We start from the raw sequence: 17,535 nt of genomic DNA, 5'->3' as shown, positions 1-17,535 counted from the left end.
TGCTACAGAGTAATACTCCTTTAAAAAAAAAAAAAAAAAGTCTTATTCTCTTCCAGCTGTCCGATCTGAATTCCTAGATATTAAGGAAAAACTAAAGTCCTGTGTGTGCACAGCCCTACCCCTGGTGCTGACATTAGGGAGGATGCAGATATCAGGGAATTCTGTCTCACTGTTGCCTCATTAAACACCAGCCTGGAATGCCTTGATAGAGAGGGATGGTTTCTTATGGTCCTGGAGGAAGCATGGCTCTAGGGGACTTTGCTTGGATTTTTGTCAAGACAGAGGAATTTTCTTCTCAATATGCAAGAAGAGAGCGTTACTTCCCAGGGCCCGTTTGTTAGTATCATGATTTCATGTATAAGAAAGTGGCAAGATGCCTTTATGTTCTAGAAATCCCCCCACACCTCAGGGAGAACACATCCTCATCTGAGAGGTGTGAAAGCTAACTTTTAGGTTGCTATATGAGGTGCTGCGCTTCTGAGCATTTAGCTGAACATGAGTTTGGGGGCCTTTTTTCCAAATGTGTCCCTGCCTTGGCACCAGGTTCTGTCATTTCAAGTGGTTCGTGAAGATGCTCTTGATTTCCGACTTTCCTTTCCTTGAAAGAATCTGCCCCCAACCTCCCACCTCCCCGGCACACACGGACACACAGAATCAGTGTGTTCACCACACCTTGGTTTTCAATTACATAAACCACCTCAGGCAAATTTGGGAAATCAAGTCCTAAAACGGCTGGGTGTACATGCTTGGGAGGGGTAGGTGGGGGAAGTGAAAAAGAGGGGGAAGAGGGAAGGGAGGAAGAAAGAAAATTAGAAATATGGTGGTTCAGGCTGGGGGAAATGCCTGAAAGGAAATGAAAAACTTAAATTTTTTATATTGACCTTCTGCTAACAGTTTGTCACACAAGCATAGAACGGATCATGTGCCTTCTCTGTAGCTTCTCGTACAACCGCCAACCATGAAAGGGGGGCTGGGCCAGGCCCCATAAGAGGCACTAACAATCATTTTTAAAGGCAAGGCCCCTAAAAACAAGTGGCCCATTCCTTTTCAAGGCTCAACTCTTATGTACCGGTAAATCTGAATTTGAAAAGGAAGATTTATGTGGATTTCTGAAATCATGATTTTCCATTACCCTTTTCCCCACGGGCTATAAAGAAAAAAAAATTTCAAGATACGACATGAATTTCTTCAGCATCAAGTAACATTTTGCTGATGAGTTGAGTGTTAACAAATCAGAAACACATGGTCTTAATTGACTGTGAAATAAATAATGTTTCAAAATGAAAGGGAGAAAACACATTCAGATGTAAAGCATTAAAAAGGCTTCCAAACCTCCAAAGTTGCCTCAGGCATCTGACTTCTTCCTGATTCCAACCCATCTTCTCCTTTCCTGTCCTTCCTGTTTGGGTCCGATGTTGTCTCAAGACTGAAATGCTGGAGGATTCCCCTGACTATATTCATTTGCAAATATTTCTCTTTGGAGACCTTTGGGGCTTCTAAAACGTCTTAAAGTAAAGGCACGAACATCTTCTAGGTTAGGAATGACAAGCCCAGGATCAGTGAAAGGTGAGTCAACAGGCCCTGTGCAAAGTTTGTCTCTTGTTCTCCAAGATACCCAGTGGTGTCCAGGCTGAACACACATCAGAGTTATCTGGAAGGTTTACAAAATACATCCATGACTGGGCTCCCTCTCCAGAGATTCTGATTCAGTCAGTACCGAGGGAAAGCCCGGGCACTGGTATATTTGGACCTGCATTTTAAACAAGGTTCAATGAGATCTGGATCAAATGGAATAAAGTTTGAGGTAGCACTCACATGCCAGGCAATGTTCTAAGTGCTTTTTATAATACTCTTAATCCTCAAAACACCTCATGAGATGGGTAGGAACCATGACCGTCATTCCCATTTCACGTGTGAGGAGAATGAGGCAGAGAGAGGTTTAGAAACTTGCCCAACATTACACAGCTAACCAGTGGCAGAGGCAGGATTCCAAAACGTCTGGCCCCAGCGTCCAGGCTGTTAGCCACTCTATCAACAACTGTCAAGCAGCACCTGCAGCATCAGGAAGCTGGTTAGAGAAGTGAATTCTCAGGCCATAGCCTGGATTCACTGCATCAGAAACTCCAGCATGCTGCCTAGTGACTGGTGTTTAGTGAGCTTTCTGGGCAATTCTGCTAGATGCTCAAGTTTGAGAACCACTGCAGCCACTCTCCGGCCTCTCAGATGCGGATGGGTACATTGACACAATTCAGAACGCTGAGAAGTGTTGACTTTCAGCTCAGCTTCCCGCTCTCGGATGGCAGTTGTGCATGGTGCCATCTTTGATGGAGGGGTGAACCGCATCTGGCAGTGGCAGAAAACTTGAAACAGCTGACCTACGGACTATTCTCCCATCAGAGGACATAACCATAACACGCTCCGCGGCAAAGTGGTGCCTTCTCCAATTAGGGAATGAATTCTTCCCGGATGACACTGCAGTCCCTACCATCCAGAGCGAAGCCACAGGAGACTCAGCTCTCTTAATGAGCAATTCCCAAACCCCACTGTAATCTTTTCCTCCTCCACTAACGAGATCGTGAAGAAGCCCAGAATCTTCATAAAGCTAAAGATCAAACCAAAACACAGCAATCTCTTCTCCAAGTCTCTACTAACAGAAAAGCATAGAAAATTCCTATTTCTAAAGTTCCTTTCCCTGCTTGGCTCCCTCTCTGAAATGCCCAAATGTGCCCCAAATTGGGCTTTCTTTCTTTCTTTAGGAAGGGCATGGGGTGGGTGCGGTGGGGATGAATTAAAAAGAAGTTCTCAAGCGGGTGAAACCCTCCAGCAGCTAGGCAATCATCTTCCTGTAGTAATTTACAGCGTTCCTCTAAAAATATCTATGAGATCACAGTACATTAAGTGCATGACACCAAACATTTGTAACTAATCCATGAAAATAAAGGGCGTTACATTGCATGGGGAACGCGGTGGAATTTGTCGTGTTATCGTTCTAAAATAAGACGGCCTCGATTTGGTTGAAATATATCTTCACACATTGTCTTCCCAGAGCAGAGCCATTTGAGAAATTCTGTTTGCAATTATAAGTGCTGAATAGGGAGTACTTTGCATTTCCTTTGACGACACTGAAAGCTATAAGCAATCCTGATATTAAAATCTTTGGAAATTGATGAGTACCCCAGGCATCATTACAATATTTTCTCCCCCAATCTCAGTAATTAAAATCTATTATGTGAACACGTGTTAATATTTTTATCAACTACTGTTTTTAATTAACTAAACACACAGGGCCTCCCGAAGTAGAAATGATACGTTTCATTGTAAATGACCCACCCCCACCCTCTAATTCCCCGCCAGATTTATTTGGGAGTCTGGCTGGGAGCTTTATTGAAAACATACCACAGTACTGAATTCCGGAACCTGCCACAACAGCCAGTCTTCATTAAGTGTGTACAGGGCTTTGCAAGTGATTACATCCACGGGACCCTTGTTAATTTTCTGGTTCAGAGTCGTCACCAGCAAATAGAAGGGCTCTCCAACAGTCTCCTTGGAAAAGACACAAAAGTGACAGTAAGCTTTCTGTGGAATCCACTGTACTTTCCAAAGAATTAAAGTTTCTGTTTATGGCAGTAAGGCGGGAGACAGGGTTTTCTAACACTCAACATGAAACTCCCAAGAAAATACACGTTGCTCCACTTGGGATTGGATGCAAAACTCAGAAAACTGCCTCGTCTCTCCATCGCGAATGCACGTCTGCACACGCGCACACGTGCACATTCACAGCAACGTGCAGTACTCACAGTATCCCTTGTTATTTTATGTTTAAACTTACATATGGCAGACTAGTGCTCATCAGTGGGTTAATGCCTAGGAACAGTTAGATGTGGAGAATGTACCTTTGTTTACATTTGTATTTAATCGCCCTTTAGCAAGCCAGAAATAAACGACATTTTAAAAAAATGCACAATTATCTTTAGTAACAAGGATAAATGTAAGAACATTTTATACATTTGCCAAATCCAATGTTTTTTGGTGTTAACAGCACTTCTCGAAGGAAGCAGCCTGCCGTTCAACAGTTTGCAGCCTTATCTCCTCCCCATGGGCCAGGCCCAGCCCCGAGCAGTTCCCAGACACACTGCACAGTCCCACCTGGACATGTTTTCCGGTGCTGGGCCAGAGGGACTCCATCTTCTTCCCTGAACCAGAGCCAGTTCTACTGCCTCTAAGGTTTTTCCCCAAACACTCGGCCCATCCTGATTGGCTCTTTCTTCAAATTTAAGCCACATGCATTTTTCCTGGCTGGGGGTGGGACTGCCTCCCCTGCTGTGATGGAAATGGCTCACAGTCGCAGCCACGGAAGTCTGCATTCCAAAGGACTCTGAGCACCTCAAGTGGGAGGCTGTGTGTTCTGTTTCCACGGCATCCTCCCAAGGCACTTAGCCCTGGGTCAGCTGTAGAGTATTTGCTAAATAAGGAACCTTCCGTAATCGATGGACGTTAGGCCTCTGTGGTGGAAGAAGAACCGTGGCTAGGAAGTCAAAGTGCCTTAGTGATGATGAAAGGCCAGCCACGTGGCTGGGGCTCGAAGCGCCAGTTAAGAGTCAAGCTTGACAAGCCATACGTCCAGCTGGGAAAGGAGGATTCCCCTGGGTCTCACCTGCTTTCCCTTGCGCAGGCAAGTTACCTAAGACATCTTAAGTCTGTCAGCATCCCACTCCAACCCTGTCCCTTTCTTTATACTTGCTGCAGGAATATCTGCCCTCCCCAGTCCCTGGGCTTCCTCTTGCCACCTCCTGCCACCCTGCAGCTCCCTTTCGGCTTCTGTCCCTGCCGTGATACCTCCTTGAGTCTCCTCTTCAGTGCAGGGCAGAAGTGGAAATTCAGAAATTTCCAAGGTAGGGAGGGCAGCAGGACTAATGCATGACATTTAATTCTCATGAGAAACTTCCTCCTTTATTTAGTGGTTTACAACCTCACCCTTCTCTTCTCTTTCCCTCCACCGCCCACCCCCCCAACCCAAGTAATGCGCTGACCACAAAACTAGAACCTCTTTTCCTGCAGCACAGATCAGAAGGGAGGCTGAGAACCCTTGGACAGGGGCTGCATATTCCCACAGGGGTTGGAGTCAGGGGGCCAGGTGGGCTCTCGGGGGCTGTGTGAAGGGGCAGCTCTTGACTCAGGAGGCCAGTGGTCAGGAATTCTCCAGAACTCTCTGGAGGGTAGCTAGACTGAGCTAAGTAACATCTGGCCCTACACTCTGCCCATGCTCCTGGGTCTAACCCTGGCTAATCACCAGAATCCCTTGGGGCCTCTTGTTAAGCATTCAGATGCCTGGGCCCCACTCTAGACCTACAGAGCTGCCATCTCTCTGAAGAATGAGGCCTGGGTATCTGTAGTTTTCATACCTTCCCGGGGCCGGGGGCGGGGAGGCAGTGGGGGAGGAGGATACTGATGTGTGGCTGATTTGCGGAATCACAGGGCCATGAGGTTTCTTTGTCACCACTGAACACAACTTTTAGGCGAGCCACAGCCGCTGCGTACATGATTCCCCTCCCCCAGGGGCCAGGCTTCCACACTTTAACAGACCAGGGCAGATTCCATCTTTTCAGTGCACAGGGGGGTGGCTAAGAGCTCTCGGACCCTGGTGCTGTCCCACAGTAGCAGTGAGATCTGGGGAGAGTCACAGCTCTTCTGTGTGTTCCAGTTCCCCCATATACAAAATGGTCATGAAGACACTTAGCTCACAGGACCCTTAAGGGGATGAAATGAGAAACGATAGGTAAAGCTCTTAGCATGCTGTCTGGTACATTCAATAAATGGCATTATTATTTTACCCACAAAGCCTTGGTGTCTTGGAAGGGGAAGTTACCTGGCGGTCACGGAGCTACTGTCACCCACTAAACATCTGTGGGGTAGGACAGGAGGACTAGGGCTGTCGGTATCCCAGACCCCCTTGAGCACCTGGTGGAGGGACATCAGACCCCCGCACCAGCGGGAATTATTCCACTGAAAGTGAAAGTATCGCCGACTGGCTGGATGCCACTTCCTCCCGGCGAGCCGAGCCGCCCCCTCACCACCCAGAGTGCTCGAGACACGCTCTTGAATCAGCACTGTGAAATCTTGACCCAGAATGCTTTGCTCAAGGAGGCCGTTTGGGCTCGCAGCCCAGATTTTCTCAACATCTCACCCCTCTAATGCCCGAGAGCAGCCCTTGAAAGCACAGTTAAGAATCACAAGATCCAGTAGAAAGAGCTGGAAAGGGATTTAAAGGCAACGCCCACACACGCCCGTCATTTGCTGGATTGAAAACAGATGCCCAGATGCAAAGAGCCATGCCCAGGGACACACAGCTGACCCGGGCTGAGGTGGTTCCAGAGCCCAGATCTGCTTCTAACCAAGACCCCTAGTCTGGTGCTCTCTCTACTATCCCAGGGGCTTGTGAAAATCATGGATTACTGGGCTCCACTTCCGGAGCTTCTGATCCAGTGAGGCCATGGTGGGGCAGGAGTTGGCCTTTGAAGACCAAGACCAGGGAACTGGGTGAGAGTCCTGGTGCCTCCATCTAGCAGCTGTTGTGGCTAAAGCAAAGACAGTGGGAAACAAAAAATATTCGTCCCAGAAATAACTGGCTCAACATCTCCCCAAAGCCTCTGATGATTTATACCAAGTAAACAGAAAAGACGACAGATTTCATTAATCTTAATAAATGGGTATTGCCTTAGGGAGAGGAAGGGGTTGGTGAGAAATAAAAAAAAAATTGTTGTGCATCTACTTGTAAGATTGCATTAAACATTAAACTAAGCACAGTCTATTTAAAGCACTGCTGTTGGATCTAAACTTAAGTAGCACTGTTAAAACCTGTGGCATAGCAGTGTATCTTACTCAAAATTTAATTAGATTTCGGAACTATCTACAAATACACAATTATGCAGTTTTGCTGGAATCTGGATGGCTGGTAAAATTAAAGGATAAGAATCTTCTGTACCAGGGGCCTCAGAGGGCTGGGTGAAGATAGAGTTCAACAGGACACCCTTATTTTCACATTAATATTTTATAAGAGTAATGGCCAACATTTATGGAGGCTTCCTTAGTGCTAAGCAATTGCATATGTTTTCTCCTCTGCACTTCAAAACAGTCCTAAAATCTTCTTCCAATTCTCTAGTTTATAAAACCAAGTAAGTGGTGAAGTCTAGATTCAGATCAAGTAGCGGACTCTAGGACCCACCACCCTCGTCACCACTGGAATCTATAGAAAGTCTGCATTTGAAAAGATTTTAAAGTTCAATTAGATGACAACCACATGCACACAGTAACTCCAACAAAGCAAACTCCAGGGGGAGGCAGCTCTTTGGAGAGCTGCTTTAATGCGGAATGACTGGTAGGAATTGACTGCAATTAGCTTACAGCATATTGGTAGGTAATGGGTATTTCTACAATGCTTCAGAGGGCCTGAAACAGTTTGTTCTCTTTGGTGTTTGAAATATTCGCTTTTCTCAGTACATTTTCTTAAATGGGCTGACTGGGGTCTGGGTGTGAATTGATGTGAGAAGGTAAACTCACTTGAAAAGTCTCACCTGAGGAAATTCTAAATGAATTATATTTGCACAGGCCAGTTGCAGCAAAAACAATGTTTACTTTCCCTCTCTCTGTTCTGGGTCAGGACCAAGACGAAACATGGTTAAATGCTGACACCATCGAGCATTCAGGATTTATCCTGGCAAAGGCATCAGAGTCTGCTAAAAATAACTGCCTATTGTCTTACCTCTGACACTGCTGAGGGATGTGACACTTACCCGAAGAAAACCAGAAAGGCAGACGGACATCCAGTTTGTGAGGAGTTTTTCGACCACGGATTCCGTGCGTCTCAGCATGAGTTTCGGCTGCATGTTACTACACTGTTCCATCAAGTCTCTGGTCAGCACCTCTAGGATGCTGGTCAGGTAGACCAGCTTGGTTTGCAGTGCAATGGTTAGGAAGGAGGCAAACAGACACCTGTTGAAAAAGAGAGCCGGGTGAACCATCAGCTGCAGGCCTAGCTGGACACTCATGGGAGTTTCCATGGACGCTCACTGGCAGGGCAGGGAGCTGTCCTGTTGGGTTGGGAGCTTTTCTCGTGTTTTTTTTTTTTTAATGTTTAGATTCTAACCACTTCTATCTCTAGAACATTTTCTGTGTTTTCAGCATTTAAACTAGAGTGGTAACAAGAAGTGAGTCTTGCAAAGTTTCAGGATGTTTTAAAAATAAAAAATAACACTTCTGCTTTTTTTTATTAAGAATTTATGGGCCGGGCATGGTGGTTCACGCCTATAATCCCAGCACTTTGGGAGTCCAAAGCAGACAGATCACCTGAGGTCAGGAGTTTGAGACCAGCCTGGCCAATGTGGTGAAACCCTGTCTCTACTAAAAATACAAAAATTAGCCAGGCGTGGTGGCACGCTCCTGTGGTGCCAGCTACTGGAGAGGCTGAGGCAGGAGAATTGCTTGAACCCAGGAGGTGGAGGTTGCAGCAAGCCTAGATTGTGCCACTGCACTCCAGCCTGGGCAACAGATTGAGACTCCATCTTAAGGAAAAAAAAAAGAATTTATGTGGGTTTTTTTGGGGTGTTGGAGTTTTTCAGGGTTACTTGGGGGTGGGAGGGTTGTGTGTGTGTCTTCAAAAATAGACTCTGTTTTGGGAGCTGGGGGCAGGAGGCTGAAGCAGCAGGATCGCTTGAGCCCAGGGTTTGAATCCAGCCTAAGCAACATAGCGAAACCCTGTCTCAAATTTTTTAAAAAGGCTAGGCACAGTGGCTTATGCTTTATAATCCTTGTGGAAGTGGGTATCGTGTGAGGTCAGGAGTTTGAGACCAGCCTGGGCAATATAGCAAGACCCCATCTCTACTACAACAGCAACAAAACATTAGCTGGGTGTGGTGGCATGCACCTGTAGTTCCAGCTACTTGGGGAGGCATAGGCAGGAGGGTAGCTTGAGCCCAGGAGGATGAGGCTGCAGTGAGCTATGATCACACACTTCAGCCTGGGCCACAGAGTGAGACTCCAACTAAAAAAAAAAGAAAAATTGTGTTGGGGTGGTGTGGTCTAAAATAGAGATAAGGCTGCATAAACTCCCAATCAAATAGCATTTGGAAAAGTGCATGTTCTCAAGCTACCAAGTTCAGATAGTGGTTTGGAAATAAAATATGGGGCTCAGGTTTGATTTCTCTCTCTCTCTCTCTTTTTTTTTTTTTGTAGAGACAAGGTTTTGCTGTGTTGGTCAGGCTGGTCTTGAACTCCTGGCCTCAAGTGATTGCCCGCCTTGGCCTCCCAAAATGCTGGGATTATAGCCATGAGCCACCACACCCGGCCTGATTTTCTCTTCTTAAAGGCTTTTAAAACTTCAAAGAATGGACTAATACCTGTCCTTCACAGAAAAGTTCTTCTGCTTTTCAAGAGTGTGGATGACGGTAACAAGAAAGCTTTTATTACAGATTAGGGCATCCAAAGCTGTGAGACTTTCATTCTTGTCGTTGGCGTCTCTGTTCTGATAAAAAGAAAAAATATATAGTATAATACAAAATCATACATAAGTTTAAAGTTAGAAAGTAGATCCACAATGGGTTTTCCAAGACAATGAATTATTTAATATTGAATTTATGATCCAAAAAAACCCACAATAAAAATTCAAAGTAATAATAATGGAGATGATAATGATGATAACACTGGGCTAAAAATGAAAACGTAGAGACTTACATGCATATCTTCAGTGAAGATGTGGGTGAAGCCACCTGACTGAGAGGAAGGAGACACTTTTATTATTCATAACATCCAAAGGAAATGAAGAGTGTATTTTTGTTATAATACCCAAGTCCGTTTTAATAAAGTAGAGACACTATTTGCTAATCTGAAGCGCCCCTGGGTTTATGGTGGCTGCGTATTCTCTAATACATAATAAATAATTATTCAGCTTTCAAGAAACAGCACTGAATTCCGAAAGCCTCTAAGAAGAAGAATTATCATGGCATCAGTCCCAGGTTTGGTAGATGAAGGTATCATCCCACGTTTTAGAAGAAGTGATTTAAGAGTTAAAGAAGGGGTCATTGATGAAGATTATGCAAATATCAGACCCCTCTTCAAGCAATTTACCTTCTAAAGATAAAGACTAAATTACATTGCTAAGTTTTACAAGTCTTACCTAAGTAGCATCTACTATTTCAATACACAATGATATGGAAAGACGGGGGTAGTTAAAAGCATAGAATCTGGACCAAACTACTTGGGTTCCAGTCCTGGTTTTAATCACATACTGGTCACATGACGTGGGATGTGTTACCTAACCTCTCTGTGTCTGATTTGCCTCATCTCTGAAATGGGGACAATCATGGTTCCCACCTCAGAGGTTTAGTGTGAAAATAAAATGGGTGCAGAGTAAGTGCCCTGTGTCAGTTATCATTACTGGTTTTATTCCTAATTTATAGCAAACTAGCCCACAATGCTATCACCCCACTGGTTTCTAAATGCTAGGTAGCTCTGGAATATAAACTTCAAAATTTGACGGTTTGTAGTATATCATAAACCTTATTAAAAATTAATGGTTAAACTTTAAAAGTATGTTAAGCAATACTTTGAGTCCACAGAATGAGACTCTAAACTCAAAACATTCAGGTTTTTCTTCTTTTTTGATAATAATAGAAACTTTGAGCTAACTTTACATCTTGTGAAGTAAATTTCTTCTGTAGAGAATTTTGCTTCATAGTTTCAAATCTGCAAGCCCAAGCAAAAGACCTGAAACTATTTTGGCCATATCCTCCCCTAGTAAAAAGCAAAAAAGCCCCAAAAAAACAAACCAAAAAAAACCCCAGACCCTAGGTTTGCATTTTCTAGTTCTTAATACTTTTCTGCTGAACCAACTTCCATGTAAATAGGAGAAACAGGTTGATTCTTAGTTGTAAATACAGAAGTGCCGCCCTGGCTCTCTCTGTGTTTTTTTTTTTGTTTTTTTTTTTTTTTTTTTGAGATGGAGTCTTGCTGTGTCGCCCAGGCTGGAGTGCAGTGGTGCGATCTCAGCTCACTGCAACCTCTGCCCCCCGGGTTCAAGCAATTCTTTTTTTTTTTTTTTTTTTTTTTTTTTTTTTTTTTTTTTTTGAGACGGAGTCTCACTCTGTTGCCCAGGCTGGAGTGCAGTGGCGCTCTCTCGGCTGACTGAAAGCTCCGCCTCTCAGGTTCACGCCATTCTCCTGCCTCAGCCTCCAGAGTAGCTGGGATTACAGGCGTGATCCCACCATGCCTGGCTAATTTTGTATTTTTAGTAGACACAGGGTTGCACCATGTTGGCCAGGCTGGTCCCTAACTCCTGACCTCAAGCGATCCACCCACCTCGGCCTCCCAAAGTGCTGGGATTACAGGCGTGAGCCACCATGCCCGGACCCGTGGCTCTCTGTGTTTTAAGGCTGCTTCCTCCTTTCATTCAAATTTCCCTTTTCTTCAGCTTAGATCCTCTGCCTACCCTTATTTCTTCTCCTATTTTATGCAAAGCAAAGAGTAGTCAATATAATAAAAAGCAAGGCTTTAAAAGCCAAAACCAACAGGCAGAGCAAAGAACCCTGGCCTCCTTTGAGAACCTACAATCTCCTCTGGATTTTGCCTGTTGCTTTTTTGTAGGTGCTGAACACCCAAATCCTTCCCCTGTGGCCCCCAACCTCCAGGCCTAGAGGATTTGGCTCCTGATCAATCCATAAAGAGCCTAATTAATACCAGGACTTATCTGCAGCCTGGAATGCATTTCAAGTGGCATTGTCTTCTTATGATGTGTTTCCCTGTTCTATCTTTTCTTAATTATTATAAATTCAATTTTGACTTAGGTCTTCTTGAAAGGGTTCTGACAAATTTATGCATATTTTTTTCCTGGGTTCTCTCCTTTAAACAACTTCTGACTTCAATTTTTATGACTTTCCCAGTTGTTTTTCAAGATTATACACAACACTGAGTTAAATCAGTTTGGCTCCTTTGCAACTATCTCTCTTCTCTTAAAATAAGGTAGCATTGTTCCTGGGATCTTTTTTTTTTTTGGAAACATTAAACTTGCAACAGTGTTCCTTTACATTCATTACTCTATCTTGTTCTTGATTACCAAATTTAGAACATAAGAACTCTTCTTTTCTCAGGCCACAGATTACTCTATTCAGCACTCAAGGGCAATCATTAACTGTAAAAGCCCACACAGCATTCATGTTGATAGTCAAAAATCTCCATTATTTTATTGCTTTTAAATTCTTAATGGAGATCTCAGACAGCTCGGAAATAGGGCTCGTGATGCAACCTTTGCGGAGGCCCCGCACAGTCATCCTGATTCGGGGAATCGAATTCCTCTCCCCAGGCGGTGTTCTGCCATAGAAATGGATGAGGTGGCAAATGGCAGATCTCGGTGCCTCAGTACTCTTGGAGAATAAGTTAAAGGAAACAAACTTCACCAGCACAAAAAGCTGAAGTCTTATTTACAGCCTTCTTGATTTATAACACTAAGGCTTGGACCAAAAAATATGGCAGGTGTTTTATGGAGGCATTCCAACCTCCAGACCCCGCGTTGCCTATCATGGTGTCCTTCTAAATTATAGAGAAACTGGAAATTGCTTACTGCATGTGTCTGGGTTTCTCAACTCCAGGCTTCTGGCCAATTGTTCCGGAGAAGCTTCTGGTAAGGTGATACAAACTCTCCTTTGGCCTGGAGAGATTTCAGCCATTGCTTAGAAGTCTAGATTGAAATGTGATCGTTGGTATTGATGTGTTTAAGAGGTTGGGCCTCTATGTGGTCATCAGACCGCAAAAAAGAAGGGCAATATGGCGGAGCTGGGGTATCAGGATGTGGCAGTGATGATACGCAGGATGAGTGTACCTCGCCAAAGACTTGGGAGGGTAAATGGAGAAGGCTGAGTGAGTGGGTGAGAAAATGGAGGCGTGAGAACATAGGTAAGACCAGCAACCCAAAGGGTTAAGTAGACCTAGAACAAATGAATTAATCAGTTCGTGCATCTATGTGTACTAAATGAGGACGATACAAACTGATCAGCTAAAGAAAAACTACCGTAGAGAGCCATAAGAACTCTACATGGCTAAAAATGCCTCTTTTCAACTCCAATTCCATCCATGTCTACTTTCCTCCCTTTTGACCGTTAGTATTTTTCCTTTCCATTTGAGAAGTAATAGTGAATAATCTAGTCGCTGCAATGTAAGTCATGCAGATAAACACAACAAATTGGCTAGCTCACAATTTATTGATTTTTAAATAAACTAGCTCACTTCCCAGCTACACATTCAGTTCTACATTGGGAGTAAAAGAAAGCAAAAATCATCACTCTGAGCTTCTGTCCCTCTTAGGTTTTTGTTACTGGGCAAAGAATAATCACCAGTGACCCATCACTGTTTTATACCCTAATCAATCCAATTAATAATTACCCTCCTCCCTGCTCTGCTCAAACTTAAGCCATTATTTTGTACCAAGCACATTATCTATAGCTGCCTTGGAAGCAAACACTCGTTTTGACAACAGCAACAAGCACCTTCATTATTATTCAAGACTCAACCTTCGGAATATGATCAATGCTCTTTTACCTCAGGGAAGAAAGTTCTCAGAGCAAAATGTTTGTAGTCAAGGAAGGGAACAGTTCCAAAACTATCAACCACATCCAATTTATCCATCTGCAGCTCAGCAAAGCCTGCAAAACAGAATCCCAAGAGCAATATTTTAACTCAACAAACAATGGATAAGATCTGCTGTTTTGTCTAACACAGAGTATGACCTTGGTTTTCATTAAAGAAGAAACAATAGATAATGACTTGGTTGGCTGCAGAGAAGAGCTGAAATAAAACACAAAGCCAGGCCCAGGCCCTGCTGTTCCGTTGTCTTCTATTATACAAACGGTTCTCATTACTGTGGCCATCTCCATGTAAGGGTAAAAAAATAAGAATATAAATATAAAAGGCTTGTTTTTCTACAAATACCATTTTGGAGCCTACCATCACGTATCTCTTTCCGGAGCTCGCTTTCCAGCAATTCTAGTTGTTGACTCTGTTTGCGACTCAGCTCCTTCGATTTGTGCCTGGTCACCCCCACGGCCGCTAAGAGACAGAGATGCTGCATCAGAGGGACATGGTAACTCAAAAACCAAAAATTAAAACAAATAGCAACCTTTACAGTTCTTAAAAACAAAAACAAAAACAGATAGGGACAGAGAGCAAGAGCTAGAATGAAACTAGAAAATAGCATTAAAGAGCTGGATCTTATAAAAAAGAAAATTTCCCAGTGAGGGGTCACTCTGAAGAGGAAGATGCTAAAATGCAGCAGAAGAAAACCAAAGCTTTACTCATTCTACAAGTGAAAGCTAAATCAAATAACCTTCACTTGTAACCAAAGATCCCAGTTGGCTGAAACGTAATGAAACAAGCCAAGTTTCTTCCCCACAGCTGCAGCCACTTGCATTGTTCCATTCTTTTTGAATGTTTGTAAGCATCCCTGGAGAAATAAAGTTGTGCTGCAAATGCAGAAAGGAACTGCAGATCCACAGTTGGCTACCTGGGCCAAACCTGCATAGAGCTAATGGGGTGACATGATGAGCGAGCCACAAGGAACTCCCATACCTCCATATTGCTTCTAACTGTGCTGCAGAGGCCATAACCAACCCATTTTGGTGCTTGGGTTCATGTCCTTGCTCTGCCATTTACTAGCTATGTGACCTGGGTTAAGTTCCTCAGCATCTCTGTGCCTGGCTGCCTTCTCTGTAAGAGTGCCTATCTCACTGTGATGCTGGGAGGATTATAAGAAGTAACTCACAAAAAGCATTAAGAATGTATTATTTTAAAAAGTATAGGTATTCAACAACCAACCATCGTTATTCTAGGAAGCTTCTCCTCACTTATACAAATTACAGCCAGGTGCGGTGGCTCACGTCTGTAATTCCAGCACTTTGAGAGGCTGAGGTGGGAGCATGGCTTGAGGCTAGGGGTTTGAGATCAGCCTGGGCAGCAGAGAAAGATATTTTTCTGTCTTTACAAAAAAATAGAAAATGAGATGGGTGTGATGGTGCATGCCTGGAGTCCCAGCTACTTGGGAGGCCGAGGTGGGAGGATCACTTGAGCCTAGGAGGTCAAGGCTGCAGTGAGCCATGATCATGCTACTGCACTCAGCCTGAGCAAAAAAGTGAGACCCTTTCTCAAAAAAAAAAAAAAAAAGGAAAAGAAATTACATAATAGATGGGCTCTGCTACCAATAATGCTGGAGGAAACAAATATGGCTCTTCACTGGACTACTTCATAAAGTCAACAGTCTTAATAACGTGCATTGTGCATGTCTAAGAAAGGGTGGAGTATGACATAGCAATTCCCAAACTTACTTGACCATGGAACCCCTTTTTCCAGGACAGTCACTTGGGACCATTGTTCCTCAGGCCTCAGTTTGAGCAACATTGGCTCATGCACGCAAAGGCTCATTTTTTTCTAGCTCCAGAGACTTGCACAGTTATCAGCAACATAACAGGTGCTCAATGAACATAAGGTAAATAGACGCAGGGATGAATGAGTGAATAAATGAGTGTATGGAAGGAGACACTGGCAACTGCCTGTACTAGCCATCAGATTTCAGAAAGGCAATGCGTATGTTAAATCAAGAAATACAAAGGGCTCTTTTTTTTGAGACGGAGTCTTGCTATGTGGCCAGGCTGGAGTGCAGTGGCGCGATCTTGTTTCTCAGTGTATATAAGCAAAGCGGTCACTGGGTGTCAAAGAAACAGCTGTCCACAACTCTGGCTGCCCTTGCACCCCTGTTCACGCAGGTCACCAGACACTCATTCTAGGGGACAAGAGCCTGGGTATGTCAGGTCCAACAGCCAGCTGAGCCCCTGATGACAAGACCAGGAGGTGGGCCTGAGCAACCCAATTTGTGTAGGGCAGAGAGAAGACACTGATCTCTGAATCCTCCAGTCACAGTGGGAAGGGCTGAGTTGGCCTCATGCCAGTCTGTAGCCATTACTAGAAAACCAAGCCAAGCGTGCTCTCCCGATGGCCAGCATTTAGAGCCACATTCTTGCTCAAGGCACAGTGACCCAGGAGCAGCCAAGACACACAGGCTCAGAATGTCGCAGGTGACAGGACAGTAGAGAGCCTCTTACTTTATAGCAAAGCAGGATACTGCAGTGGCTCAGAGCCCAACCTCCTAGTCCCAGCTGTCTGAGAGGCTGGGGTGAGTTGTTTGAACCCTTTTCCTCCCCCAGTTCCCTCATTTGCAAAAGGGACAAGCGTGATCTCGGCTCACTGCAAACTCCAGCTCCCGGGTTCAAATGATTTTCCTGCCTCAGCCTCCCGACTAGCTGGGATTACAGGCACGTGCCACCACACCCGGCTAATTTTTGTATTTTTAGTAGAGATGGGGTTTCACCATGTTGGTCAGGATGGTCTCGATCTCCTGACCTCGTGATCCACCTGCCTTGGCCTCCCAAAGTGCTGGGATTGCAGGCATTAGCCACCAGGCCCAGCCAAAGTGCCATTTGTTGGTGGATAAGAGTTCCTTTTTCAAAGAAGGATGAGAGAAAATAGACTTCAAATGACAAGCAGCTCAGAACCAGAGTCACAAACAAAATGGCTGCAGATATCAGGTACATAGATGAGTTAAATGGCCTAAGTGGAGACAATATGGAGTGGTGGCAACTGTGGTCAAAACCTAGGGAGCACATTCCCTGTCTCAAGGGTGTAGCTGCTACTCAGCTCTAATAAACTGATGCCACGGAAATTTGGGATCCAATGATCCAAATCTTTCACATTTTCAAGAGATGTTTCAAAATGTGAATCACTAATTTTTAAATGTTATAAGCTACTTAATAGTTTTAGAAAATGCTACATGGGCAAAACAATATATATTGGTGGGCCAGATTTAGCCAATGAGCAACCACCATGGGCTCACTGTGTGTGGATGAGCCCAGGACCACTTTAAGAGATGACATAGATCGCACTTCTATTTAAAAAAAAATCATAGGGCCGGGTGCGGTGGCTCACGCCTGTAATCCCAGCACTTCGGGAGGCCAAGGCGGGCGGATCACAAGGTCAGGAGATCGAGACCATCCTGGCTAACACGGTGAAACCCCGTCTCTACTAAAAAATACAAAAAATTAGCCGGGCGTGGTGGTGGGTGGCTGTAGTCCCAGCTACTCGGGAGGCTGAGGCAGGAGAATGGCGTGAACCTGGGAGGCGGAGCTTGCAGTGAGCCAAGATCACGCCACTGCACTCCAGCCTGGGCGACAGAGCGAGATTCCGTCTCAAAAGAAATAAATAAATAAAATAAAATCATTTACTTTTTAGACACAGGGCCTCGTTCTGTTGTCCAGGCTGGCATGCAGTGGCACGATCATAGCTCACTGTAACCTCAAACTCCTGGACTTACACAGTCCTCCCTCCTTGGCCTCCCAAAGTGTTGGAACTACAGGCGTGTGCCACTGTGCCTAGGCACGACCACACTTCCAAAGTGTGGTTCTGCCCAGAAAATCAAGAGTGGGATGAGACTGGGGTGATGGCTGGTGG

The 17,535-nt window shown here is 44.6% G+C and overlaps 2 protein-coding genes across 6 annotated transcripts in view; one reads left to right on the top strand and one right to left on the bottom strand.

Moving 5' to 3' along the window:
• The window catches only part of CEP83 (centrosomal protein 83), a 207,956-nt gene extending 199,702 nt beyond the window's left edge, over positions 1-8,254 (top strand). The window contains exon 17 of the mRNA XM_055238460.2: positions 7,658-8,254. The gene's annotated coding sequence lies outside the window, so the exon portion shown is untranslated. The remainder of the gene's footprint in view (positions 1-7,657) is intronic.
• PLXNC1 (plexin C1) overlaps positions 1-17,535 on the bottom strand; it is a 160,542-nt gene that overhangs the window by 39,975 nt on the left and 103,032 nt on the right. For all 5 annotated transcript variants that reach the window (XM_055238457.2, XM_063614243.1, XM_063614244.1 and 2 more), the window contains exons 16-21: positions 13,987-14,088; positions 13,582-13,685; positions 9,727-9,765; positions 9,393-9,517; positions 7,791-7,989; positions 3,397-3,543 (exon numbers count right to left, since the gene is read on the bottom strand). In XM_055238457.2, coding sequence (XP_055094432.1) covers positions 3,397-3,543; positions 7,791-7,989; positions 9,393-9,517; positions 9,727-9,765; positions 13,582-13,685; positions 13,987-14,088 — 716 coding nt within the window. The remainder of the gene's footprint in view (positions 1-3,396; positions 3,544-7,790; positions 7,990-9,392; positions 9,518-9,726; positions 9,766-13,581; positions 13,686-13,986; positions 14,089-17,535) is intronic.

The sequence above is a fragment of the Symphalangus syndactylus genome, chromosome 13, assembly GCF_028878055.3.
Source record: "Symphalangus syndactylus isolate Jambi chromosome 13, NHGRI_mSymSyn1-v2.1_pri, whole genome shotgun sequence".
NCBI lineage: Eukaryota > Metazoa > Chordata > Mammalia > Primates > Hylobatidae > Symphalangus > Symphalangus syndactylus.
Note: the sequence above shows the minus strand (reverse complement) of the source record. Positions and strands in the feature narration are given on the sequence as shown.